The sequence below is a fragment of the Mauremys mutica genome, chromosome 1 (assembly GCF_020497125.1).
Source record: "Mauremys mutica isolate MM-2020 ecotype Southern chromosome 1, ASM2049712v1, whole genome shotgun sequence".
Taxonomy (NCBI): domain Eukaryota; kingdom Metazoa; phylum Chordata; order Testudines; family Geoemydidae; genus Mauremys; species Mauremys mutica.
Genome location: NC_059072.1, coordinates 98393510 through 98421141, shown reverse-complemented (window position 1 = coordinate 98421141; position 27632 = coordinate 98393510). Strand labels below are relative to the sequence as shown.

The following is a 27632-nucleotide window of genomic DNA, read 5'->3' as shown; positions in this document are numbered from 1 at the left end:
CTGAACGTTTTCACCCACAAAACATTTCCTGCTGAAAAATGGGGGGTTGTCAAATACAGGTCGGTGGTGGTTGGGTTTTTCTGCTGGAAAATAGGGCGTGCAGGGCAAGTTTGATTTTTTTGGAAATCAAAACTTTCAAAATCAAATGAAAATATTTAATTTTTCAAAAACTTTTTTTTAATTTCAAATTTTTATTCCCCCTTCCCTTTCAACAGCCCCTTTTGGTCACTGCAAACTAAAGAGCCAAGGGGAGCTAGGAACTCTTCCAGGTGGAACGAAGAGGTAGATAGCACTAGGAGTAACTGAATGAATCATTAAAAAATTCTGCCTGAAGATTTTTTGAAAGTGAGATTGTGGAATAGTTTCTCAAGAAAAGTGGTTGTAGCTGCATTTCTTGGCACATCTAAAACTTAGGGATGCAGTACTAACGGAAGTGTAAAGAATAATTCTGTACTGTCGGAGCATGAACTAGACTAATGTGTCTTTTTCAGCTCTAAGTTCTATAGTTCTGGAGCCTCTTGGGTACCCACTTATTATAACTAAAAAGACACCAGGGTAGGCCCTGTCCTGAAATACCACTCAGAAGAGCAATGGCACTTGGTCAAACTCTGAGGAAATCCTTTCACAAAGAACTCAGAAGATTTTAGTCCTCATAGGCACCAAGAGAGTTTTCAGCTTGAAGCACTTTTTGATAGCTCCCACTTCACATTAAACACAACAGATGCATTCAGTTGGAAGCAGAATAAGAAGTTTATGCTACAACGAGACCATTAATAAAGCAGCTGCCGATGATAGCTGTGTTTGCAGTTTGGTGGCATACATCCTTCCTTTTTTCTAAAGAATACTGAGCTTCCCATGAAGTATATAGAAAAGGCTTTACTTAAACAGAAAGACTTTGACCTTTAAAAACATAACTTTTGCAGCACCTACAAACTCCTAGGTAACAAATGCTTCCTCTACGTAACCACAAAAACACACACTGTAATATGTTTTTACATGGTTCTCTGCTGGATACATGCTATAAATATTCCACAAGTCAATTCCCTCTTTCTTTTTGGCTTTTTGCCGAAATCAGAGCAAAAGTGCAAAGACTTTGCTCATTTCCAGAATTTTGAAATTTAAAACCAAAGGGACAGTGTTCAGCCTTCAGGGTCATGTTGTTGGTTGGGAACTTCCTGATCATTCAAATGAGCTCTCCTTCCTTAGAGTTTGTAGTCAATGTCAGTGGAAATCAGCAGATAACCCTGAGGAGAGAAGGACAATCACAAAAGTGCCTGAAATTGCTGATAGTTAAGCATCTGAATTTTCTGTTTTAATTCTGTCCTGGGGATTAAAGGTGAGAATCTTTACTGAAGAGAACTGAGACTTACTAGTAACAACCTCAAGAAGTTCACAAAGGGATGGAGTCTTCTACACACAGACCCATAAACTCCTTGGGGCTCTGCTGCTTTGCACCACATTGCCAACAGAAGCTGCACTTAAAGCTCATGTAGCCAGACATGGGAGTATCACTCCAGCTAACAGGGAACCTCCATTGACACACAGATGGTGTAGTGATGCTTCAGTGCCACCTCCCCACTCCTGGTACCAGTGTAGTGTGACTAGAGAGGAAGGGGTGTGAATGAGGCTTCCATGTACCTTATCATTAGCTGCTACATTGGCCCTCTTAGGGCTGTTGGCAGCCAGTGCAAGTTAGAGCAGCTTTCAGGTAGTTGCAACTTCTATCAGGGGATTGGCCTGCCACAAAGCTGTCCGAGGTTTATGGAACGCAACAGTGCCTTAAAACTATCTTCGCACTCCTTCTCCAGAGTTGTGCTTCAGCCCCAACCAAAGAACTGGGCACAATGTTTGGACTATAAAATGACTGCAAAGTTGGGAGATGACTGGAACAATCTGGCTCATTAATTTTCTACAAATTTATTATTGATTCCTGTTTCTAGCAATGCCCTGTGCACCCAAATTAAGGGCTAACTTCTTGTGCTGCATCAACATATGACTGCAGCAAGTGATGGTAGCAGAATATTGCCCTCTGTTTTTCCATTTGATTATTATATCAGCAAGAACCATTGAGGCACAGGGTATATTTGAGAAATGTATGACCAGCTAGGACACATAACCCATAGGAGCTCATTAATCCTCAGGAAATACCCTGCATCTTTATCATATATATATATATATATATATATATATATATATATATATATATATATATATATATATATAGCTCCAGTTATTCACAATACATGAGGAAGGCCAAATTCTGTTTCATTTATGTTTGAGCAACCCTATTGAACTCAATGGGGTTGCACTGAGAAGATGGAGACTTGAATTTAACTTTGTGGGGCAAATTTAGACAAGATGTAAAAAGGTGTGTAACTCTTTTGACTTCCAAGGGGTGGCTCTCACTTTCACCACATTTGAATTTGACCCATTGAGTGCATTTGGCCACTGAATAGCCGCACATTTGGCTCAGTTTTATTTTTTCCCCTCAAAGAAAGAGAAATTTGTTCCTTAAGAGAAACTTTTGTGGTATTTCAATTTATACCAAGGACTTTTGTGGTATTTCAATTTATACCAAGGACTTCTACTGTTTTAATATGCTGATAATCCAGCAAAAGAGGAGTAACTCTTTTTAAGAAGAAACCCAGTTTCTCACCTCGTTAACTTTAACAACAGGTCTGAGGAGGGTAATTTGGTCCAGGTTAGGAAGAGGGAATCCTTTCTTCAGTTTAGCTTAAAAAAAGACATACAAAATGTATATAATACTTAATAATTATAACTTGCACTTCTATAGCACCTTTCCAAGGATCTCAAGGTGTTTACAAACATGAATGAATAAATCCTTACAACACCCCTGGGTGGTAGGTATGATCTCCACTTACAAAGGGGCAAAGAGAGGTCAAGAACATAAGAACGGCCGTATTGGGTCAGACCAAAGGTTCATCTAGCCCAGTATCCTGTCTTCTGACAGTGGCCAATGCCAGGTGCTTCAGAGGGAATGAACAGAAAATCAAGTGATCCATCCCCCAGCTTCTGGCAAACAGGCTAAGGACACGATCCCTGCCCATCCTGGCTAATAGCCATTGATGGTTCTATCCTCCATGAACTGATCTAGTTCTTTTTTGAATGCGCTCCCATTGCCTCAGCACTCCAAAGTCACCTAGAGTTAGCAAAGGAATTATGAACACAAGTCTTGTGCTCCAACCACTAGCAAACACCCCCTCTCCTTTGTCTGCACTGTCCAAGAAGGGTGAAAAATACATCTTGGTGAAGAGGTCCATGCACCCCTATTTTGAGGGCTTAAATGGGACTTAAGTGATGCATAGACTTTGTGCTGGTCCTCTGGAAAATAGGGGTTATTTTCACTCAGAATGACTGGCTAGGTTAGCACACGGAGCAGTGATATGAATCTCCCCATAGAGCTCCTCCAGTGTGCCTCATCTGTTACTTGTAGAGACCAGCTCTAGAGATAATAATAATGCTGCCCCTTTTCAATCCATGCAGCTAGTCAAAGTTTGGGACTCTCGGGATGTTCCAGTAGAGAGCAGAAATTCATAGTAGGTATTTCTTTGTTCATTTACAAAGAATGTACAAAGTGCTGTGTCTCTGAATGCAGGAGGACACAGCAGGAAACAGCTTCTTTTTCTCACAGCTCCAAGAGCATTCTTTTAAGCCTGCACCTTTGACACAAAAACCTCTTGTAATGGATACTAAACTGTAGATAGGATCATGACACCTCCCACCCTCCCAAGTTTCTTCCAGGGTCAAGCACTGTGTTTTCAGCTGCTCCTTCTGTCTGTCTGTCCTCTGTGTTTTGCTGAGTATTTTGTGTGTATGAGGGAAGGCAGAACTTGTTCACCCACTCAAAAACTCCTGGCCGGGTTCACAACCCCCTTTTGTTTTAGGTGAGGAGTTTGTGATTAATTCATCCTGAGAGTTACATTAATTGAAGGGTGCATTCACACCCAGTCTAAAAGAGGTTGTGATCCAAGCAGTTACCTGTATCTCTCAGCATAACAATAATAACACTCTTGTATAGCATTTTTCATCCATAGCACTCAAAGCACTTTACCAATGAAGTCAATATCATTACCCTCATTTTACAGATGGGGAAACTGAGACATGGAGAGGGGGAGTGATTTACCCATGGTCACCCACAGGGCAGTAGCAGAGTTAGGAACAGAATCCAGGTTTCCTGAGTGCCGGTCCAGTGCCCTATAATTCAATTTCTATGCCCAGTGAGTCCTTGGTTTCTCCGATGAAACTTCAAGTTAGTGCCAGTTGTAGTGGTGGTTTGAGAATGTGTTTACTTGTCCCCTAGAAATTGGCTGATACCTACAACTCATTTCACATAGGTTACCGGCAGATCGTAATGATATCTTGTCATTTCTCATCTGAGTTGATGTGAAATGGTCCCTAATGGTGAAAAGCCCCACATCACATTAACAATTCCTGGAGCCATGTAACGGTTATTTTGTTAACAGAGATCAGAACTATTAAAGGAACTGGCCACTATCCTTACCATTGGCTGCTGGGATTACTCCATTCCGTAAAACGTAAGACAGGAAATTCTCCAAAAGTGAGACCTGCCATGGGGGAGAAAATGGATTTAGGGACCACTTCCTGATATCTACGAAGCTGCTCCATACTAAATCTTGGATGGAGTTATAAGAAGAGGAGTCCTGCTCACATGAGCAGACCTCATTTGGGTAGACAAAACCACAAGTGACAATGACCTTTGGTTCTTGAGGCTTGGGGATGATGTAAAAGATACAGAACATGAGGATCTGGATCTCGTTACCATGCTTGCAATAATTTCATTTAAAATAATCAGTTTCATTTACTTGCGAGATAATTTATCTTTAACTGTACAGCAGTAAGTATCTGGGAGATTTTAATTCTCCTCTGCTTAGCTTCCTACAGCTCATCAGTTGTCCTCAGGATGAAACTGCTCTCTATGGGAGGCAGCGTTTTTCCCTATTATGTGTTTCAGGCATTTGTGACTAGTACTGGCTCCCACTCCCTACCTTAATGATGAGAATCTGTGCTGAGTCCCTGCACACCACCACTGCCTGTCTGCCATTCTAGGGTGCATGTTCTAACCTACAACATGCTGCTCCTTCTACTGCAGCATTTCGGATTACTGTTATATGCTTCGTGGTCATAATTTTAGTGCCTCTCTGATGAAACATGATACACAAGAGAGATTGGAAAACATCTCATTTTTAGGAGCACTGAAAAGTTGCTGAAAAGAAGTACTGCAATACATATATATACAGCAGAAAGGATATTGACAGAGTGAGTTCCAGAAAGAGAGAAAAGAACCACCCAAGGATGAAGTCTAAAGATTTAGAAATGCGTGTCGGGAAATTCTGCTCCTTACTCTTCAGACTGACATTTTCCCTGGGATTCTTGGCTCTTGTTTCCTAGACACTGAAACCATCAACTCACCTCAAAGAACCCAACAGTGGAGTCGGCCAGGAAGAGATGGAATCTGAAAGGAAAGTAGTAAAAGAGGAGTCATTATAAAGGATGAAGGCACATTGTTTTAGTCATGTACAGTCACCCTCAGTGACTTCAGGTCCTATGATATTCCCATGACAAGACACTTCTCTATGGCGATACGTCCTACATGCTGCCTTCCACAGAAAAGAGCAGGAGTGTTTCTGCAGGGCATTGCCTGGAATGTGCACAGAAGTGTGGCCTGGGATAAGTTTGTCCAGGATTGTGAGTGCACTTCTTCCTCTATGTTTTGTTGTATACGTCTCACTGATACATACATTTAACTGCACCAGGTCAAGCACCAAAGATCCTCTGGCTCTCAGATCCTACTGAGAGAAATGTAGGAGCTAGGAGGTGAAATTCCACTTGGAGAATGTTACTGATGGTGATGGCTTAGCTGAAAAACGTTCAGAAGTTCAGTTCAGTTTGCAAGCTTTCTGAGGTTCACCTACTGCAACCTTCCTTCCTATAGACCATTCTGAGGACTTCCTAACCACACCCTCCTCATTAGGTTCCTGACACTCCACTACTCTCCTTAAGAACTCCCTCCTGAGAGCCTCTGGAGTTTGGACACCTCTAATTCTTCTTGCCTGTTACTGTCTTTCTAGACAGGGTTCATGTGAGATCAGGTTCCCATCACCCTACTACATAATCCAATGGGTGCTTGGCACTCAGAGTCTGATCCTGTCAGGTGGGAGGGGCCGACCATCATCCACACTTTTAGACACATGCATTTGAAAATCTGAGTTCTGTTTTTGTTAATGAAAACTTAAATTCTGTAGGAAATGTCATGACCTCAGATGACAGCTTTCTTACCAGTTGGGAGTCACAATGCCAACGCTTGGAATCACTACTGTAGCATATACATAGACCAGCCCAAATTATTTCCTGTGTTCTGGCCCCTTTGCCCTGTGCTGGTCGCACAAAAGGGCTGGAAAGCAGCTGGATCAGACCAGTTGAGAATCCCCTGCCCCATGTAGGGGAGCTCTCAATGATGCAGAATCATCATAATAGGCCCCTATGCCACCCTCCTATGCAGCCTGACAGATGGAGCATGCCAGGAGTGCAGAAGATGTGTGACTGGGGCACAATGTGCACCAGCTATCCCCAGCTGGCAGACAGTGCCTGGGAGGCTGTTGACAGCTAGCCTAAGTTAAAGCAATGCCATGGCTGGTCTAACCTATGCTGGGACTGGTGCAGAATGACCAAGCGAATCATAATTAGCTTCCCTGATGGGCCCTGCCTTTCTCTGGTGATGAGCTGATCTAAGCACAGGAGAGAATCTGGGTGAAAGATTTTTAGATTAACAAATCCAGTACAGTTTCCTTTACTAAGCCCTCTATAGAAAAGTACAGAATGAAGCAACAGAAGATTCAGTGATCCTAAAATATGGTTGTCTTTCATCCACAGGATTTGGGCAATGTAGCCAAAAGCATCCCAGGGTCCCTACCCTTGTGAGAAAGAAGTTAAATTGCATTGACTGCCATTTCCTCATGCTGGACTAAATGTACAGCTAGGCTGACACAATAAAGTCCTGTTGTGTCTTAATACTGGGATCACTAATGTTGCATCCTGAATGGCCTCAGGCCAAGCTGTCCTGTGTTTACCTGTTCAGACATAATGAGCCAATCAGCTTCTGTTCAAATATAGTCAGACTGGCACTGGTGTTCGCTATCTGCAGGAGAGAAGAGTCTTGAGTTACTGTATCCATATAGAATGGGGTACTCTCTTAGATTCAGACACTAATATAGTCTCCTTATATCATTTAAAATGTAACAGTTCCACCTTCTTTGAATACTGAAGCTGTCTCATACAGTGCTACTTTCTGCCTGATTTGGGGTTTGTGTACAGTTCAGCCTTGATTATCTCAATGTCACTGGCAATATTTAAAGTATGGACAACTGAGATTTTCATTAATCAAGGGCATTTTCAATGTAATGAAGAGATGTCAGGGGACATGACCCATTGCTGTATAACAGGGAATTCTAGAGAACTAAGCTTCAGATAACTGAGGTAGTAATATAAGTGGGGTTTTATTCCTCTTTAAGAAAACTCACCTCCCAATATCAATATCCTACAGGTCAGATTGTGCCCCCAAACATTTGTGTTCAATCCCTGGCTTAAGTTAATGGAATTTGCTTATTTAAGGGCAGAATTTTCCCCTATGTGTTCCAGGTACTGACCTCTAGGACCTTCAAATGCCTTGGTTTCTGGCAGTGTGGAAGAACAAACTTATTTTAACTCCTAGATGGAATGTAATCCTCTGTTCCATGGTACTTACTATGTTAACTGTAAAGATGGATTGAGTGGTTGAGTCTGGCAGGACAGCAAGCACCTCCATGGAGGCACAGATCTCTAGAGTAAAGGTGTCTGTCTGTAAACTGACCACAGGTGCAGCAGCAGCCCTCAGGTTCAACATTGCAGGCCGTGCTTCTACATAATACTCGGCAATCTGTAGGGTTTCAAGGCAAAGAAGGAGAGTCTGAAAGTATCTTGTATATAGAACAAATCTGAATAGTGAAGTTATAATTAAAATTAAAATTGTTATTTTGAAAGGGTTCCTGAAGATCAAACTTTAGACAAGGTGTTAACAAGATAGTAGAGTCCTTATGGCAACAGGAATAGAAATGTCTCCTGTGATGATGACCTGATCATCTTGGCCATATCAAGAATGTTGAGGAAAGTCCCCTCCATTACCAGAAGCCCCATGCCCTTCAAGAGATGAAGGGAAGCAATTTCCAGAGGAATAAATTCTAGTTTGTGAACATGTCTGAGAAAAAGGAAACATGAATATGGCACTCAAGCAAGCCAACAAAGAGTTTGAGGGGCCAACGTATCACCATTAGAGTGCATGGTACTTTGCAGATAGATATGATTATGAGGAACTTGGCTTAGGAGCTTGGCTACTGCATTTATGATGGGGAAAAAAATCTATTTTCACTCTGGAAATAGACAGGAACATTTAATCCCTAGAGTGCTGAGATTGTTTAGACACATGCTCAGCATTTGGTACTAGTTCTTATATCCATTTTCATTCCCTCAGTTTGTCTTTCCATCCCAGCAGGAGCCCAAGCTGGCTCTTCACTGCCCTCTCCACTCCTGCTCTATCCATCTTCCTCACATAAACTAAATGAGACCCCACCATCTCCCTTGTCCTTCCGTAGACCACATGCAAATGTTAGAAGTTGGCACCTTCCTCACACAGGCAGAAAGCCCAATGCTTCCTTCCTTCCTGCCTACCTGCCAGCTTTGTTTCCCAACATGCAGCCACTTTGCTATTCATTAATAGCTCTTCACCACCATCCTCCTCCTCAGCTGCTGATGCACACTCTCTCCCACCTGCTGGTCCGTCAGAAGCCAGCAGCCAGGTGACCCAAGTCATGACAGTTTGGGCAGGAGAAAGGGGTTCTTAGCAGAGATGTCGTGGGGCCAGTTAGGACTCACTCAAGGCAAGAGTTGTGACCTAGACCTGCCTCCCAGCCACTGTGTATCTTCCCTTTCTCCAACACAGTGACACACAGTGACTCCACCAAACCGTTGGAGATTAACCATTACTCAGATGACACCCACACTGGGGCTAGCTATGGTGGTTTCTTAAGAGTTTGCAGAACTAAAGATACTCACCTCAGGAATGATGCTACCAAATGTCTCTGTTGTTACATTAAAATAACTGGAAAGCTGCAAAACAAATGAAAGAAATTATTCCAGCCTGTGTGAGCTTCATGTCTAGGTTTTCTTTAAATCTGCTGTTTATTGTCATTTTATTGACCTAGCGCCTTGGAACTTTGGAAAATTCCTAGGAGGAGTCCTAGAGCACTGAGTCAAATTCTCACTAATGTGCCCAAAAGAAAAAAAACCCTGCATATTGGAGAAACAAAGATTAAAACCTTCTGCAGAAATACAGGTGCAATATTCTGCTCACATTTGGGCCTGTAGTCGGCTGTTGCTGGGAAATATAGAATCCACTGGAGACAGGTCTCAAAGCTCTGCTCGGCCTCCCAGCTATACGCAAAACTGCTATGCTTTGTGACATCTGCTCAGCCCACAGGTAGAGCCAGTTCAGTTCCAGGCATCCCTCCTAGTACTTTGAGTCACAAAAGGCTCCTCAGAAAGCTGCCGGTAAGGCAGCAGAGTCCCCAGCATGAATTTCCTTGTCCTTTTCAGAGGAGCATATGGTTCAGATCTGTGATGTCACTTTTGAAGGTAAAGTGTGCTTATTTTGTACCCTGTTTAATGGCACTTCTGAATTTGGCCTGACAAATCTAGATACTATATAATGGCAAAATAAAGAATTAGTATTAGAGACCATGATCACACTCTGATAACTGCATGGCTTGGTTAACACTGAGCCTGTAACTGCACTGCAAATGAGTTTCTAAAAACCCCTTCTCTGAAGGACCATACCTGTAACATGTTTAATCCCTTCATCTGCAAGTGCCACTCACCTCTTCTATGATGGTGATGTTGAAGGCCCCTGCTGTGTAATAAGCCAGCGAGGCAGACTTAAAGAAATACTCAGAGATGCCAAAGTAAAGCATGGAATCACTTTTGTCTGGGAGAATGAAGGGAGCTGGTACAAAGGCAAGGTCAGTCCAATTTCCAACCGGATAGATTGCGCCCTACAAAATATTATTGTCATGTATAAAAGCAGAGCCTGTCAAAAACTCTGAATGCATTTACAATGGTGGATCTTACAGGGCCCTCCACGGAGAATGCTCTTGGCCCATTTTTCAAAGATGCCAAGCATCCACTGAAGACACCAGAGGCTACTCAGGGGTCAGCACTCTAGAAAATGAGGCAACTTATTTCTGTGCCTAAATATTGATTGAGAAACTGACTTTAGGCTCCTATTTTTAAAAAATCTTGACCCTTGCCTCCATCCCTAGGAATTCAAATCTGAGAACTGTCATTAAGAGCTATCCAGTGATGTCATCTGCTAGGATGGTGCATAAGGAGAGAGGTGATCTCTAAGGCAGGGGTGGGGGAACTTTTTTCTATTGGGGGCCATTGACCCACAGAAAGAATCAGTGGTGGGCAACACACAGCCCCACAAAGGGGGCGGGCAGAGGCTCAGGGCTTCCCCTAGGCTCTGGGGTGGGGCCAGAAATGAGGGCTTCAGGATGTGGGAGGGGGCTCCAGGCTGGGGCAGAGGGTTGGGGTGCGGGAGGGGGTGAAGCCTCCAGCTGGGGGCACGGGCTCTGGCGTAGTGTTGGGGATGAGGGGTTTGGGGTGCACGAGGGGGCTCTGGGCTGGGGCCAAGCGGTTTATTAGAGTGTGGGAGCAGGTTCAAAGCTGTGGCAGAAGGTTGGGGTGTGGGAGGAGGTTCAGGGTGCAGGATCCGGGGGGAGTTGGGATGTGGGAGGAGGCTCAGGGCTGGGGCAGGGGGTTGGGATGCAGGTGGGGGTGTGGAATCTGGGAGGGAGTTGAGGTGTGGGAGGGGGTTCCAATCTGGGGTGGGGGTTCGGGGTGCAGGCTCTGGCTGGGCAGTGCTTACCTCAGGCGGACGGCTCTTGGTTGGCAGTGCGGTGGGGCTAAAGCAGGCTCCTTGCCTGCCCTGGCTCCATGCTGCTCTTGGAAGTGGCCACCATGTCCGGCTCCTAGGTGGAGGGGCCAGGAGGCTCTGCATGGTGCACGCTGCCCGCACCCGCAACTCCCATCGGCCACGGAGGGCAGTGCGCAGAGCTTCCCTGATTGCCCCTGCTCCTAGGGGCCTTAGGGACATGCCAGTCGCTTCCTGGAGCTGCAGCCAACCCTAGCTTCCCCTTGTAGTGGGGCGAGCCAGTGCTTGTGGCTCCAGCCCCGTGTGGGAGTGCCGAGGCTCGAGGATTCTGGCCCGCGGCGTGTAGACTTGCCGCGGGCTGGATGAAATGAAGCAGCGGGCCGGATCCAGCCTGCAGGTTCCCCAGCCCTGCTCTAAGGGTTTGTCCACAAGGATACTTAGTGAGTGGCAAGCTGGAGTCTAGATCTACAAGCATGCTAGCCTATCATGCACTAATGGGCTGTGTGGGCCCTACTATCATGCACTAAAAAGTTCTCTAGTGCTCATTGACCTACTAGGTCAAAGCTGCCAGAGCTTAAACCATACAGGGCTTCACAGATCAAAATCAACACCTTGAAATGCACCGAAAAACAAACTGGTAGCCAGTGCAGGCCAAGGAGCACAGGTGATGTAGAAAGAAAAAGAAATATAGGAAAAGCCAAATATACTTGGAGAAACTATTGCACAAACTATAACATTAGCCAGGGGAGAAACAGTAAAGGTTTTAAACTCTGAAGTGCTGAATATTTTCTGAAACTAGAATATTTTAAAGAAAAAAAACCCCTCTGTATGTTTTTACAAAACAAAACAAAATTTAAAATGATTTTTTAAATAGTGAAAATACTCAGGATGTTAAAAATCCAAACTATGTATCCACATAGTAAAACTAAACTGTTTTTACACTTCACATAGCATGACAAGAAAATCTTACTACTCAGCATCACACCTAAGCAGGATGCATCATCCCTTATGTTTCCCTTAGTTGAAGGAATCTCTCAGGGTCTTGAGTCTTAGGCTTTGTCTACACTGGCACTTTGTCAGCAAAGCTTTGTCGTTCAGGGGTGTTAAATAAAACACCCCCCTGAACGACAAAAGTTTTACCGATGAAAAGTGCCAGTGTGAACAACGCTTTGCCGGCAGGAGCGCTCTCCTGCTGACAAAGCTGCTGCCGCTCGTGGGGGGTGGAAGTTTTTTGTCGCCTGCCGACAAACAGCAGCTACACTGTGTGCCTTTTAGCGGCACGGCTGTAGCGGCACAGCTGTGTCACGAAAAGCCTTGTAGTGTCACCATAGCCTCAGCAGCGCTCTTCAGACTTGGCTTGCTCTTGTTCAAGAGCTCTCTCTGTCTTCTTCCTGGATTTGTTGCTTAATCATTGCTCCTAAAATGTACACTCTCTCTTCCTCTCTCGTTCCAGGGTCCTGATCTTCTAATTCTTACAACTCCCATTGAAATCAATGGACAGGATAATCAGGCCCCAGAAACAGGGGCGGCTCTAGGATTTGCGCCGCCCCAAGCAGGGCGGCATGCTGCGGGGGGTGCTCTGGCGGTCGCCGGTCCCGCAGCTCCGGTGGACCTCCTGCAGACGTGCCTGCGGAGGGTCCGCTGGTCCCGCGGCTTCGGTGGACCTCCCGCAGGCATGCCTGCGGATGCTCCACCAGAGCCGCGGGACCAGTGGACCGTCCGCAGGCACGTTTGCGGGATGTCCACCGGAGCCGCCTGCCGCCCTCCCACGGCACGCCGCCCCAAGCGCACGCTTGGCGCGCTGGGGTCTGGAGCCGGCCCTGCCCAGAAATCTACTTCCCTCTCTTCTCCTAGGGTGGTTTACATACTGTGTTTTCCCTCTTTTCTTTCTCCCTTTTTCCTTTTAACCTGCTCAGTCTTCTTTTACTGCTCTCTATTTGCTATGGGAAACTGACCAACAGAATCAAAATAACCTGTTCCGTTAATTTATTTAACAATCATGTCATGTTTCTAAAACAGAATTGTTGGAAAAAACAAACTAAATGAGACATTGCTTTGGAGTCTCTCATTGGATTCAGATCATAATGTTGAAGCAAAACCAACCATCTCTTGTCTCTTGTCTCGGATTGTAATCTCTTTGGGGCAGGGACTGTTTTTTTGTTCTGTGCTTGTCCAGCACCTAGCGCAACGGGGTATTGGGCCATGACTGGGGCTCCTAGGTGCTATGGTCATACATATAAACAAAAATAATAATAATAATGATAAATAATAACCATGCCAATCTAACAAAGGATAAGAAGTCTATCAAAAGAGCACAGTTCCAGACAAATAGTGTTAAAGGCAATTACCTTTAAGTCCAGATCAATGTATGATTGGAAGACTCCTGGAGAGTTAATTAGGGAGTAGTCTATTTGGGCAAAAGCATCGATCTGGGTTGGGACTGTAAAGGTGGTAGATAAAACAAAACAGCTATTAAGTATAACACAGCCAGTAATGTTTAATTAAGAGTCAATGCAGTTCTTGGAGGAGAAAATGCTCAAACAAGGAGGGAGGAAAAAATCAAAACAAATGTTCGTGGTTAAGAACCCAAGGTGTTCCCTAGGAAACCCCACTGACCAACAGTGATTCAGACCTAACTCTCCTCTTGTCCCACCCAACAGTTAGTTGACCACTTTCCCCAAGTTCTGCTTTTGTGGGAAACTCTTCAGAACTGAAGGAGGCATCGGCATTTCTTGACACTGTCGATCACTTCTGAGCACATCCTATGAGTCTGTAACTTCCAATTGATTTCAATTGAAGTTCTGTGGTTACAGAGAGGGAAGAATGGACCCTTTAAATATTGTGGCAAGAAACGGGTAAGTACTACGCCTTTTGGGCTCAAACCTGCAAAGTGCTGAGTACCTCCTTCAAGATACAGAGTGCCCTCAACTCCCACAGTCTTCGGGGATAATTGATGACATACAGCACCTCCCAGGAAGCAATCAGCACCTTGCAGGTTTAGGCCATTGTAGATGAAGACCAGATTTGCAAATGTATGAAGGCATCAGAGGCTAATGGGATTTTCTAAAGCACCTAAGCAACAGGTAAGTTGCCTAACTCCCATTGATTTCAGTGTACAGCCCCTTTGGCCTTCACTACGGTGTGTTTAGCTCCATATTGGATTGCAATTCCATCAGAGTAGTGATACAAGGCTGATAGAAGATTGTTAAATCTGGAGTACTCTCATTGAAATTGAATAGTTTTAAACAATAGACTGGCGCCCAGACAGGAGAACTGGTTTATCGGCTTGGCAATACAGTCACCTGCCAGGGGTCTCTGATTGGCTGGAGAGGCTGATCCAGGAGACTCCTTCCAAAGGGACTGGGAGGTTATAAAATACAGTAGCTACTCTATTCAGAGTCTTCCCTGGCCATTTTTCATGAGCTCAAGCTGAGAGGAACTGCATGTAGCAGGCTGATGAGAAAAGTGGAAACCTGCCTTCCTGAACACAGATGGGCCTCCAAGGATTCCCAAGGGAAGAGAGAGCTAGCGAGTGGAAAGCATTTAGGATGTTTGTTGTTTTATAAATGATCCGTACTCTCTTGGGCTTTATCTGTTACATAAAAGAGCAATGTGCAGGGTGTCTCTCTGTGTGTTTTATGCTTCACAACTGCCATGTGCCTCCTGAGAGGATAAACTATAACCCCCCAGCAGGCTCACACCTTTTGATGGAGTTCTGGGAGAGGATGCGTTTAAACTATTGAGGTATCTTGGAGCATCAGTGCTGGTTCTGGGTGTCTAAGAGACTCCATTGCCAGTAGCAGGCTGAGAGTCAGTGCCCAAGAAATGTGCCAGAGAAGCCCAGGGAGAAAACAGTGCTGCAGATTGCTGAGACCCAGGGAAGTTTCAACCAACCAGGGACCCATCACAGCCATCTGATGGGCACCCGGCAGTGGGAGCTCAACCGAGATCTGTGACAGTAGCTGACAAGAAAACAACAAAATCTGAACAGCACGAGAATTGTAAAAAAGAAAAGGCAGCGTCAGAGACTCACCCTGAAGTGTTCTGAGCTGTGCATCGATCTGCTGGATCCCTTGTCTGATGTTTGGACATGACTGTATAAAAATACAGAGAAATTACATTCTGGCTAGTGTATATTGTATCCTTCTGTCTCTAGTGGATGAAAGACAGATCTGCTCAAGTAACTGTGATTATCTCACTCTCTAATGGCAGGTCCACAAATTCCTATTTTATCCCTCATGATGTATGTATGCAGTTTAACTGACAACCATGATGTACATAGTCACAGATGTGTTGAGTATGAGGAGCATGAATGTAAAAAATAACTGATTGTCATAGAAACTCCATGAGCGAAGTTGTTGGCCCTGCTACAGCCCTTTTGTGCAAGTCAGTCAGAGGGAGAATCTGACCCTATGGTGTTTATGATTATTGCCATGACCAGGAATTGCAGAGCTTATTTGGAAGTTGGTGCCTGCAAACAGATGCTGATGAACGTGCTGGTCAGTGCAGAATCAGGTTGTATTTTTTCTACTTATCAAGTAATTCCTTAGTTAAGTTCAAGACTGTTGCCTCTGAGATGATGCAGTTCCATGTATTCCTTAAGTTTCTCCCTTTAAACGATTTATAAAGACTTACATGTGTATCCAAGCTCCTTTGAATGGGCTTCTCCAGGTATTTAGTAAAGAATTTATAGAGCCAGCTGGAGAAAAGAAAAAGAAGAGAAAGGCCATTGCTTCAGTTAGTTGAACACTATAGTCACTGTGTGTCATACATCCTAATGTACTTATAGGTGTAAACTGGACCTGTGTGAAATCTAATATCCTAGCAGACAACTAATCTAATAAGTGTTGTGTTAATTTAGGCCCCAGTATCACAACATAACCTGTACGAGGATAAAAGCCCAGTCTATATTGGACCGGTCTGTAATCTGAAAACTGCCAAAAGGCCACCTTTTGAATGGAGATCATTTCAGAGCTATGAACATGAAGATCTATGGAAATGAAAAGCACCATCAAGATTAGGAGTAATCAGACTGGGCAGCTGCATGAAGGCCTGCTCATCAGTCTCAGCTAGGGGCAGCACCAGCCCTGCCCCCTGCTCTTCAGTTAAGTGCCGGCCCCACCTCCTCCACTAGGCCACGCCCCTTGCCTGGTCGAAGGCCGGAAGCTGAAGGTTGGCTGTGAGGAGCAGCTGCTGCTCTGGTTGGTGCCATAGTGTGTGCAGCTGTGGCCCTCCCGTCTCCTCCTCCTCTGCCTCTGCTCGGAGCCCCGGGGCTGCGGCTGTTCCTCAGCTCCCCACTGCCCTTCGACTGCTCATAGCCCGTAAGAGCTGCCTGGGCAGGGGGACCTGCTCTGGGGCTGATAGAGCCATCAGGGAGCAGCGACCGTATGTGGCAGAGCCAGGAGTCTGGGCTGGAGCTGGTCAATCTGGGCTACTGCAGGGAGCCCCGGATCCCCCACCAGCCCAGGGTGGCACACCCTTGTGGGAAGGGACATGGACCGGGACTGCTCTCGGGCACCCTGGTCCAGGGCCGCCCAGAGGGGGGGGGCAAGAGGGGCAATTTGCCCCAGGCCCCGGGCCCAGCAGGGGCCCCCACAAGAGTCTTGCAGGGCAAGAGGGCGCAGGAGCTTCTTCGCTCCTGGTCTTCACCTGCGGGGGGGTCCTTCCGCTCCGGGGCGGAAGGACCCCCCACCGGCGAATTACCGCGGAAGCGGGACCCGCCGCCGAACTGCAGCCCGGTCTTCGGCGGCGGGGGGGGCCCTTCCGTTCCGGGACCCGCCGCCGCAGTGCCCCGAAGACCCGCGGCGGGGGCCCCCCGCCGCTGAAGACCGGGCTGCACTTCGGCGGCGGGTCCTGCTTCTGCGGTAATTCGGCGGCGGGGGGGGGGCCCGCCGCAGGTCTTCGGGGCACTTTGGCGGTGGGTCCCGGAACGGAAGGGGCCCCCCCGCCGCCGAAGGCCCCGGGCCCCCGGAATTCTCTGGGCGGCCCTGCCCTGGTCTCCAGTCTGGGCTTACTTCTGCACTGCTGCTGGCAGCAGGTGCTGCCTTCAGAGCTGGGTAGATGGAGAGCAGTGGCTGCTGGCCAAGAGCCCAGGTCTGAAGGCAGTGGGACCATTAGCAGCAGTGGAGGAGTATCTGGGTAATGTATGACCTTTGATCTGGGAGGGGTGGGTGGTGGGAGAAGCTAAGACAAATTTTGGGGTGGCTATAATCCCCACAAGCCCCCCCCCCCAGTACCACCTCTGGGCTCAGCTATAGGACAGGCCTTCTCATTCTCCCCTATGATTGAGGATTAGAATATTATCTAGAAAGCAATGAGTATTAGTGTTGAAATAGCAGGTGGAACAGCTCACTCATCCATGCTTTCTCTCTCTCACTGTCTAAAAAGGGCTCCAGCACAAAACAGATGGCTGAAGCTGTACCACCAGCGTATGCTCCCTTCTGAATGACATATTTATTTTAATTCTCAGGGTGAACTTCATTCAAAATGTGGGCTACATTTTCAAAGGGGCCTCAAGTTGACCTCCAATTGTGCAAGAAACCCATGCATACAATTTTTGCTGTGTTATCACTAACAGACACTAGTGATAAACTTCACAGGCACTAAATTCATTTACACTCAATTTGTTTCTGCAAATTACAGTTTGTGTACTTAAATCCTATCTTTTTTGTGTACACATTTTGAATTCGCAAAATGAGATCATGTCTGAAAATCTGGCCCGAGAAGATTCATTTTCAAACTTGGTGACCTGGATTAGGGCCTGCATTCTGGATTTTGGTGTCCACATTACCACACGGATGCCTAAAAATGTATCTGGGTGACTAATTTTGACAAGTGGGCCTTGCACCATTGACTGTTACTTTCCACTAGAGCAGTGGTTCTCAAACTTTTGTACTGGTGACCCCTTTCACATAGCAAGCCTCTGAGTGCAACCCCCCTTATAAATTAAAAACACTTTTTTATATATTTAACACCATTATAAATGCTGGAGGCAAAGCGGGGCTTGGGGTGGAGGCTGACAGCTCATGACCCCCCATGTAATAACCTCCCAACCCCCAGTTTGAGAACCCCTGCTCTAGAGTGTATAAAATCTCTTGCAACATACCTGATTGTTCCATTCAGCTTGACTTCCACACCCCTAATACTCATCTGGCAGCTGTCCAGTGACATTGATGGGTGACCTGTGCTATCTTGTGACATGGTAAAGACTGATGTAATAAATACTCCTGAAATGGACACAGTACCACTTCCGCTGTCTTTGCTGCACAGACAAAAACAAACTCAGTTGAAAAATCTACTTACAGGGAACATCCAAGAATCTAATGGAACAAAGTGACTCTGTTTCTTTCACTGAGGAGGAAATGAGATTGTTTTGCCCATCTCTAAAGATTAAAGTAGATTGTAGAAGTAGTTCCTGTAAAGAATCACGTTCCACACACTAATCTCTGGGTAAAAGGGCCAGAGCAGTAAAGAGGCGCTAAAAGCCCCATAGCTAGCTGCTGCAGCCACTGTGGAAGACAGCCATGAAGCTGTCCTTTTAACACCACCCTGCAAGCCATGGTGCAGGGGGCATGCTTTGGCTGGGAGGGGTTTGTTGAGGACAGGACTGCTGCATTTAGCACTTTGGAGATTCCAGTCAGCACTGTGATATAGTCATCTGAAAATGTAATGTAAGTTATGGCCACCCACCCAGGGGTTGCAACAAATTTAGAAATGTACACAGTGTAACTTAGAGAGACAATGTGGGTGAGGTAATATTTTTTTATTGGATCAACTTCTGTTGATGAGACAGACAAGCTTTCGAGCTTACACAGAGCTCCTCTTTGGGTCTGGGAAACTTACTCAGCATGTCACAGCTAAATACAACATGGAACATTAACACCCCTCCAGATACAGGGAGGAAATGAAGCTGGGGGGAAGGAGGTTGATCAACGGGTTACAGATTGTAATAAGCCATAAATCCAGTGTCTCTGTTCAGACCATGATTTTAACTGTCTAGCAAAGTCATGAGTTTAAGCTCCCAGGCTTATCTTTTGAATAAGATAAGTGTTGTACAAGGACTGATAGGTCAGATATAGAGTGATTGCTTTGTGAAAAGTGTTCACCCACCGTGTTAGTTAGTCAACAATAACTTACACAGTCCTGGGGACCTCTCCAGAGAAGCCCAGGAGTGGGAGGGTGTAAAGATGGCTTAAAGCCACCATAGTCTGCACTTCCCCTTAGGCTGTGAATTCCATCCTGTGCCTCTCGGGGTATGTCTACACTGGAGCTGGAGGTGTAATTTGGGTAGACGTACGCTAAGATAGCCGTGTAGTCGCGGCTGCATGTGCTGCAGGACAGGCTAGCCATCCTCAATACATACCTAGGGTCTCAGACGGGATTGTACTCAGGGGGCTGCTATCCCATCCCACCTTCCATGCAGCTGCCGCTACACAGCTATTTTTTGCACTGGTGACCCCTTTGATCAGGGTTAGTGCGGTATGTCTACTCAAACTGGAAATTACACCTCCAGCTCCAGTGTAGCTGTACTGTCGGAGGCGTAGCACAGAAGCTCACTCACTGTAACTGTACTTTAATTACAGTGCCCTTATTATTATAGAGTGCAAACCACTGTACAATAAACTTCCTAGCTAGAGATCTGGACAATGCCAGCATACTAATAGATCTTTGAACTTTTACTTGCCAGTGGCGCATCATTAGTGGTGGGATCTCTAGTAACATCAGTGTGTTACTTGAAAGGGAATGTCTCACACTGGAGAGCTCTGTTAGACTGAATGGCGTATGGTAACAAATTGATGTTTACTGATAAAAAGTACCTGAACTTGGAAAAAATGAGATTGGTAGCTAAACTTTGTATTTTCCATTTTAATTTTTCTTCCACAAGAAAATACTTGGGATACACAGTTCTATACTTACAACAACCAGGTCCTGATGCTCCAGTTCACACTGATGGTTGCGTAAGCACGTTGAGTTGATAGTTTAATCCCAATCCCGGGTATGAGGGATACCGAAGCATCTGGGAATTCAATGGTGTTAATTTTTACCCTATAAAATCGGAAATAAGGATATTAGTTTGCATTCCAAAAGCAAACAAGAATCTGAATCAGAGTTTAAACTTGATTCAGGGCCAAACTCTGCTTCCGAGAGAGAGAAATTCTCAGAAGTAAGACAGAGCCTTACCGCATGGCAGAAAAGTCCCGCTCCAGCACTGGACTGAACTCTACCCCTCTTTCTATTCCAAATAAGATGAATGCCAGGGATGTCCCAGTCATTGGAGGTTTTTAATAACAGGCCAAACAAACATCTGTCTAGATTTACTTGGCTCTGCCTCACCATGGAGGGCTGGACTGGATGACCTCTTGAGGTTTCTTCCAGCCCTACATTTCTATGATTCTATGAATGTGTCTCATCTCTTAGAATCAAGATTCTGGTGTGAATATTTGAAATTATTAATATCAAATTTCACTTTATGTGACTATTCTTGCAACATCTATTCACAAATTGCTGTGTTGGAGAAAATCCCTGCCAGTCAGCTTATTCACTTGACTAGTCCTGGGAAGTAAACACAAAAGATCATCGTTGAAGTGTATTCATTTAAAATGTCTGAATGAATGGTCACTAAGAACATTTGCAATATTCACCCAGCTCCAGCTATTACTAATCTCTGGAGACATCCGGTCCCTGCTTGTAGTTTTTCTGAAGATTGTATGGGCCAAATTTTCAAAGGGTGATGTCCCATTTGCATTTGCCAGTGTGTTTTCATATACAGTTAGCTCAAGTGTGCATGCAAATTAGGTAAATGTTTATGTCAACAACCAGCTGGAGGTCTGTCTAACCTTTGTGCATCCATGTATATGATTTGTGCATGCATTCAAAGTTAACTGAGCAATCAAAGGCAGACTAACAGGTACATACATATATTTGATTGAGACCCTCTGCCCTCCCCTTTGAAAGTTTGGTCCTGTACATTTTTAATTTTGTGATTTTCATTACTCCAAATAATCTATAATTTCTGTATCACTTGTGTTCAGTGTTTGAAACTCAGTTTACCTTCTGCATTTGAGATCTCTGAACCTGGTTCATTGACATACCTGCTGGCTCTTAAGACTCATACTTCAGGTACAGCGTGACCTATTCATCTGAAAATATGGGCATTTCCTGCAAAGATTCCTACCAATAAGTAGGATACAATGTTTACCCTTTTCTTTCTTTCTTATAACTGTGTTAGACTGATTTGCAGTACCTATATCTTAGGTGTCAATCAGCTATGGACATTTACCCAAGTCATGCTGGTAGCACAATACTTTTAATTTACTCTCACAGCTATATTCTGAATCAGTAGCAAGTACCCAAGAGTAATCCAAAGTGCATTGTGGTCACTGGTAGTCGTTCTTTGACTTCAGTAGGATTTGCCTCCGGCCTCAAATCATACATGTGTGCATTGCCCTTTAAATTATAATCAATGTATGACATGGTGGTATCGCCATGACAACACATAAGCACAGTACCTTGGATAGCATGCGGTGTGCTGACATTACATTGCAAAGAGCTATTTTGGGCAATTGTTTTTAAATACCCTTTCCTAGTTCGCTCACCCTGAAATTGTGTAGTCCACATCGCCAACTCCAGATTTCTCCCGGCCACTCCAATCTGGGAAGCTTTCTTCTTTTATTCTTTGCTTCAGGATCTCCAGCCCGATCTCCTTGCCTGCAAAGGTACAGAGACCTCTTCAGCTGCCCTAATGTAGTTGGAAAGTTTACACAATGTAGTTCAAATTTAAGGGATTTCTAATGCTGCCCCCTTCCCGCCATATTTGGGAGTTGCTCTTTCACTGGCCCTGCCATATCCATGGAACCTTGTTCTCCCTCCCACCAAGCCATTCCCTCCTTACATTTAATCTTTAAACCTTCCTTTTCTCTATAGCGGTGAACAACTCATTCTCAGGGTGTTCTTATACTTTGCACTAAGGGCTCAATATAATAATAAAATCTATTGCAAGGTAACTATTGGAAATATTACCATAGTCCAGCCCTTTCTGTGTGATCCTCACTTTGAGCCCAGGGTTAGCATCAAGCTGCTGGATGAGCAAATGTAACAAGAGGAAAAAATACCAAAACTTCAGCATCTTTTCCTGTTTTCACAGCGACCTGTTGACAATATTTATAATTAAACAATGCAGATTCATGCAAAAAAGCCTCATGGCTTGAGGAGCAATTGCTCCCTTACTGTGGATTGGATATGAGTGAGCAGTGAGGATCTGGGGTCTCAGCCGGTGACTTTTCAGCATGCAGAAGAACTTCGCTGACGCTGTTCTGCTGAGCCTACAAAGGCACGTAAACAGGCCAAGATCTGTGGGCTCAGTATTCCTGCAGATATTAACCTTCTGTGAGAAATGGTCGTTCTGCTACTCTGTCCCCCTATCTGGTCTATTCTGCCACCAGCCCCACCTCCAAGAGCGATGATGTGGCAGAGCAGGAATTACCAATGAGATGCAGTCCCCTTGGGTACCTTGTAACATCAACAGTGGAGTATGTGGAGCCACGGCCTGTACATAGATCATCACTGAAATGCAGTGGCGGGTGGCAGCAACACACATCTCACTGAACTGTAGAGTGGAGAAGATGTTTTGGATGAGCAGATCTGGGCAAACTCTTATTCTTAAAATGCCATTGGGTCTGTTTCCAATGCATGGGGTGGTCTAGGCAGTGAAGAGTCTGATCTGTAGTGGCTCTGCACAGCTCACCACTGTTGCGGTGAATGAGTGCAGCCAACCATGTTCTTTGGGCTTCTGTGACTGGAATATTGGAAGTGGAATACATTTAGGGCAAGGCTAAATGTCAGGAAAGCTTTGCTGACAGCAAGATCTAGTAAACTCTGGAGTGGAGTGGTGGAAGCCCTGTCACTGTGGGCTTTTAAAATTAGCACTAGAAAGTATATGGAAGGGAACAATCCCACAAGGAAGTGGACCGTATGAGCTAATGCAGAGGTTTTCTAACTGTGGTCTGTGGTCCACTGCATGGAGGGTTGGCTGGTCACATCATGCTGATTCTCCTTTCTCCCAGTGGCTATATTGCATTACTAGCAGCCAGGGCTGGGCAAACTTTTTGGCCCGAGAGCCATTTCTGGAAATAGAAATTGTATTACGGGCCATGAATGCTCACAAAATTGGGGTTGGGGTGCAGGACGGGGTGCGGGCTCTGGGGTGGGGCTGGGGATGAGAGGTTTGGGGTGCAGGAAGGTGCTCCAGGCTGGGACTGAGGGGTTTGGCGAGTGGGAGGGGGATCAGGGCTGGGGCAGGAGGTTCGGGCTTGGGGAGAGGCTCGGGGGTGCAGACTCTGAGCAGCATTTACCTCAAGCGGATCCCGGAAGCAGTGGAATGTCCCTTCTCTGGATGCGCAGCCAGGTAGCTCTGCACGCTGTCCCATCCACAGGCACCGGCCCTGCAGCTCCCATTGGAGTGCCAGAGGGGGCCACTAGAGCATGTAGGAGCTGGAGCAGGGCCATGCTGCAGCTTCCGGGAGCCGTGTGGTGCGGGCCCCGATCCACACCCGCTGGAGTGCTGGAGCGGGCCGAGTCGCTGGTGCGGCTTGCGGGCTGGCTTAAAACGGCTCGCAGGTCGCATCCGGCCCGTGGGCCACAGTTTGCCCACCCGTGAGCAAACCATATACATTAAGTGCTTGCCTAGTTTTAATTTTCCATGTAAGCAATTCCTGTAGTGACCACAGGGATGGTATGCAGAGGCAGTTGTGAATAGAAGGGGAGGCAGGCTGCAGGACAATCTTTGTGTGATGATGGCAGTCCACACTGGAAAAATTTTTTGTGAATCCCTGATAGAATGGGTCTTTCCTATTTCTAACTCAATGGTTCTCAAACTTTTTGTGCTGGCGACCCCTTTCACACAGCAAACCTCTGAGTGTGACCCCCCCTTATAAATTAAAAACACATTTTTTATATTTAACACAATTTTAAAGTGGTATTTGTATTTTGTTAATATCACTTTTCACAGCAGACTTACTAGCTAGCTGGGGAGGCATGTACTCGTGACCCCCACGTAATAACCTTGTGCCCCTCCAGTTTGAGAACGCCTGCTATCTCCTAGGGATCCTTTGATTCCTGGACTCATTTCACTCATAATCAGGGTTTAAACAGTCCAAAATGTAAAATTACTAGGTAGAATTAGTCTAAATTGTGTGGAAAAGGGAGTGTTCAGTCTTTAACCTGCTCCACAGAACAATTTTGTCCTTTTAGGAAAATTTGTCACATTTTCTTTAGCTGAGCATACATGGGTGAGTAAAACAAAGAAGTATCATTCCATATAAAGGAACAAAAAAACAAACAAACAACCTTCCCCCTCCCCAAGATTCTTAAGAATATAGAGAAGAAAACACTTGTCATTTCTTTCCATTTTAAAATGTATCTACCCCTATAGCCCTAGGGACTTTTATAGCAATTTAAAATCCCAAAACTTAAAGACATGCCTTACCATAGCTAAACTCTGCCAACAAAATAACGCTGCAGAGTAAGACCCGTCACACTCAACTGAACAAACCATTCCTCGGCTCACCTCGTCCTCAGAAGCCAAAGAGAGGAGCCTTGCAGTGTGCTCTGGAGATCAGCAAGATCAGGATGTGACAGAGCAAATGGGATAGTGAATTCCAGAGTTGAGGACTCCATACAGAAAATCCCCTGCAGCCAGGCCCGTCTCTTTTAAAGCAGGGAGTCTGGTGCTTAGTTCAAAGACCTCCACTGATTGCAGCAGCAGTGATGATCTCTCATGTAACCAGGTCCCAAACCATTTAGGAGTTTATAGGTCAAAACTAACTAACACCTTAAACTCTACTCCGAAATAGTGCTGGGTAAAAATCCCAAGATTAAAAAAAATAAATAAAAAATTCTGCTCTACATTGTGGGGAAAAAACCCAAGGTCTTTAAATCTTTTATATTAGAAAAAAGATACTGCAAGCAACCCATCCCAAAATAGCCAATAGGTTGGTGATTTGGGTACTCACGTGGGATGTAGGAGACTTGGGTTCATATGCTGCCTGCGTGGGAGCTCTCTCAATCCCTCCTCCTGGAGCTGTTCCACTTTGTATAAATGTCAATTTGCAGGGATCTGGAGCTGTCTCTCTCTTATCCTAGGGGAGTGCCTTGACCTCCAGGCTATATAGTCTTTCTCTCATTATCAAGGGGGCTCGGATAATTGCTTCTAGTTGCTCCCCCCAACTAACCAACATTACCTGTCCTATCAGCACTGAAACTCAGCCAGCTAGTGCTCCTTTAACTCCCAATCTCTATCGGATATGGGGCAAATTGCTTCACTGCACCAGCTGGGTTAGCAGATAAAAAGAGAATTGTAAGAGCTGGGTGTTTTTTCCTGACTGACATATACTTTAACTTAGAGTAGCTATATAATATGCAAGTTACATGTTGACTCCAGTGAGTCTCACACATAATTACTCTGATACTTGTATTTCCAGTAACTGAATATGATGAAGAAAACAGCTCCCTCATTTACATAAACCACTCCTGTAATTCTTTTTCTTTCTCTGAAGTACAGTTTTCAAACACCTTCAGTTCCTTAAAAGGAAGAGAAAAGGCTTCTTTGTTTCCATCTATGTAGATTTCCAAGCTTTACAAGTTATTGTATGGACCAGCCTGCAGATATCTCAGCCTAGGCTCTCCTGTTTGATGTTTTATGGCTCCTTTGTGGATTAATTCCCTAAAAAGTTTAGATAACCTTCCAGTAAATGTTTCCATTTAAACAAGCTTGTGCACTGACAAAGACAGACCGTACTCCAACACAGCTTTACCATTGTCTTCTACAAGTATTACAGTAAAACACAAAGACTCAGAAGTAGCCAAATACTTGTTAATATATTACAATGCTAATAGCCTTGAAAGCTGCCTCTACAGAAAACTCCTTGAAATCTATCAGCCAAAGTCTTCATTTGCAGTCTAGGGTGTAATCAGAAGATTCCAGACTGAACAACTTTCTTCTTCTGTTATGAACCACCAAAGAGAGCTGCTCCTGCCTATACCCCAAATTCAGACAAGGAATCACTGCGCATAAAAATAAGACACAAAACATTTACCTGGCCCATAACCCAGCACAGCACCTTAGCTTTACACCACTACAATGACTGCCTGTAGTACATATCCTGGCTATGTTTTTTCTAGTTCTCCTCTTTCTCCAATTGGTCTTTATTAGGGAGCGTCAGCATGTATGTTCTTTGCTGCTCCGCCAACAGGAAAATCACAATGCTAGATTAATATAGATGCAACAGCTAGAAGAATTAACCCTTTGTGTACACTGAAATTCAACCTGAAGAAATGTCCATTAATAGCTCTAGGGAAAAATAACTCCAAACCTATATTTACAATGTGAGAGAGACACTAGCAGGAATAGTCCAAGAGATCTATGGATGATGGTCAACTGCGGAATAGATGAGTTTGCAATACAAGACATAAAAAAGGTGTTATTATTCCTACCCCCAGCTCTAGTAGAAATACCCACGGAGAGCGCCTGAGGGGAGAAAAACTCCACGAGGAGATGAGCTTCTGGCAGAGTTCCCCCAAAATCATTCCATGTGGGGGGGCCTGTGTTTGATCACCCCATTTTATGAGCAGCAGTTCTGCCCAAGGAAACATGTGGAGTCCCAAAATCCCAGAGGATCTACTAAAGATAAGGGTCATCTTCCTCAATATCTTCCTCCTGTGCTCACATTTACACACACCGCCCTCCACATGCTGGCAGGACTCCCCAGTGGATTGCAGCTGCCCTGGGGCATCCTTCCAGTAATCAATATTGCTAACTCTCATGCTGCATGATGCTTTTCCTTAAAGCCAGTGTGTATACACGGGCCCAGGAGGATGATAATGAGGAAGAAGTGTGTATATACAGCATCCCCTTGAGTGCTGGGAGAAGTGGAGTGGCTTCTTCCCATTCTGGGTTATAGTCAGGGGACTAAAACTTAAAGTATCCATATTCCCGAAATGTGGAGTCCTGGCTGACTGCTCTGACATGGAGCTGCATGCTGATAGAGTCAGGCCAGGCCATTGTCCCCACCCAGGGCACCACAGAGTCCAGGGTTTGGAGAATACATCTGCCAGACCGCATTCCTAACACACCCCTCACTGAAAGGTGCCCCCCCGCTTTTCTTATTCTATAGAGGACCCAGCCCTCTTTCTCCACCAGAGGCAGCTCTGTGGAGGTTACGATCATTCCAGGGTTTACACATCAGTTTACAGTGTTATGACTCTATATTCACATTGGGAAAAGATAGAACCTCAGGGATTGTTTTAATTAAAGTGCAGAATTTCAGATGATGGCAAAGTGCAGCCCAAATGGTGGAGTCTCACTAAAATCCTGAGCGCTACTGTTTCTTTTCAGCCGTATGATTTGCTGCTGTTCCCAGTGTGGAAGCAGTTATATGGGGGGATTGTGCTGTGTGTGCACGTCTGTGTGTTTTAATGAGAACTTTACAATCACACTTATGCAAATTATCCCAGCTGTAACCCCTGGGCCTGTCAGGCTGGGCACAGAGAATGCATGTGATGTTCAAAAGAAACAGTGTGCCAACATGTTCTACTAAAATCTTAGCAGATGCCCACTGAAAAGACAGTTACCTTT

General features: G+C 45.2%; 1 protein-coding gene across 4 annotated transcripts; it reads right to left on the bottom strand.

Annotated features, from left to right (window-relative positions):
• Positions 1 to 790: 790 nt before the first annotated feature.
• BPIFC (BPI fold containing family C) lies at positions 791 to 26130 on the bottom strand. 4 transcript variants are annotated; one of them, XM_044987047.1, is made up of 16 exons: positions 26095 to 26130; positions 22022 to 22149; positions 21598 to 21709; positions 19919 to 20047; positions 18108 to 18263; positions 15638 to 15701; positions 15036 to 15096; positions 13351 to 13442; positions 9948 to 10121; positions 9127 to 9180; positions 7784 to 7954; positions 7110 to 7177; positions 5452 to 5494; positions 4523 to 4586; positions 2657 to 2733; positions 791 to 1244 (listed from the first exon to the last, which is right to left on the bottom strand). In XM_044987047.1, the coding sequence occupies exons 2-16, from the start codon at positions 22125 to 22127 to the stop codon at positions 1203 to 1205; spliced, it is 1413 nt and encodes a 470-aa protein (XP_044842982.1). In that variant the 5' UTR covers positions 22128 to 22149; positions 26095 to 26130; the 3' UTR covers positions 791 to 1202. The 4 variants fall into 4 exon arrangements, with proteins under 4 accessions (XP_044842982.1, XP_044842973.1, XP_044842964.1 ...); XM_044987038.1 differs by lacking the exon at positions 26095 to 26130 and adding an exon at positions 25012 to 25235; XM_044987029.1 differs by lacking the exon at positions 26095 to 26130 and adding an exon at positions 24567 to 24900.
• Between the last annotated feature and the right edge of the window lie 1502 nt (positions 26131 to 27632).

Bases quoted from the DNA above. Each gene is read 5' to 3' on its own strand.
- BPIFC (XM_044987047.1), bottom strand. From the start codon at position 22,127: ATGCTGAAGTTTTGGTATTTTTTCCTCTTGTTACATTTGCTCATCCAG. The intron at 7,955-9,126 runs GTGAGTATCTTT...GAAACCCTACAG, and splicing joins TTGGTAGCATCATTCCTGAG to ATTGCCGAGTATTATGTAGA. The intron at 7,178-7,783 runs GTAAGTACCATG...TCTCTCCTGCAG, and splicing joins CCATCTTTACAGTTAACATA to ATAGCGAACACCAGTGCCAG.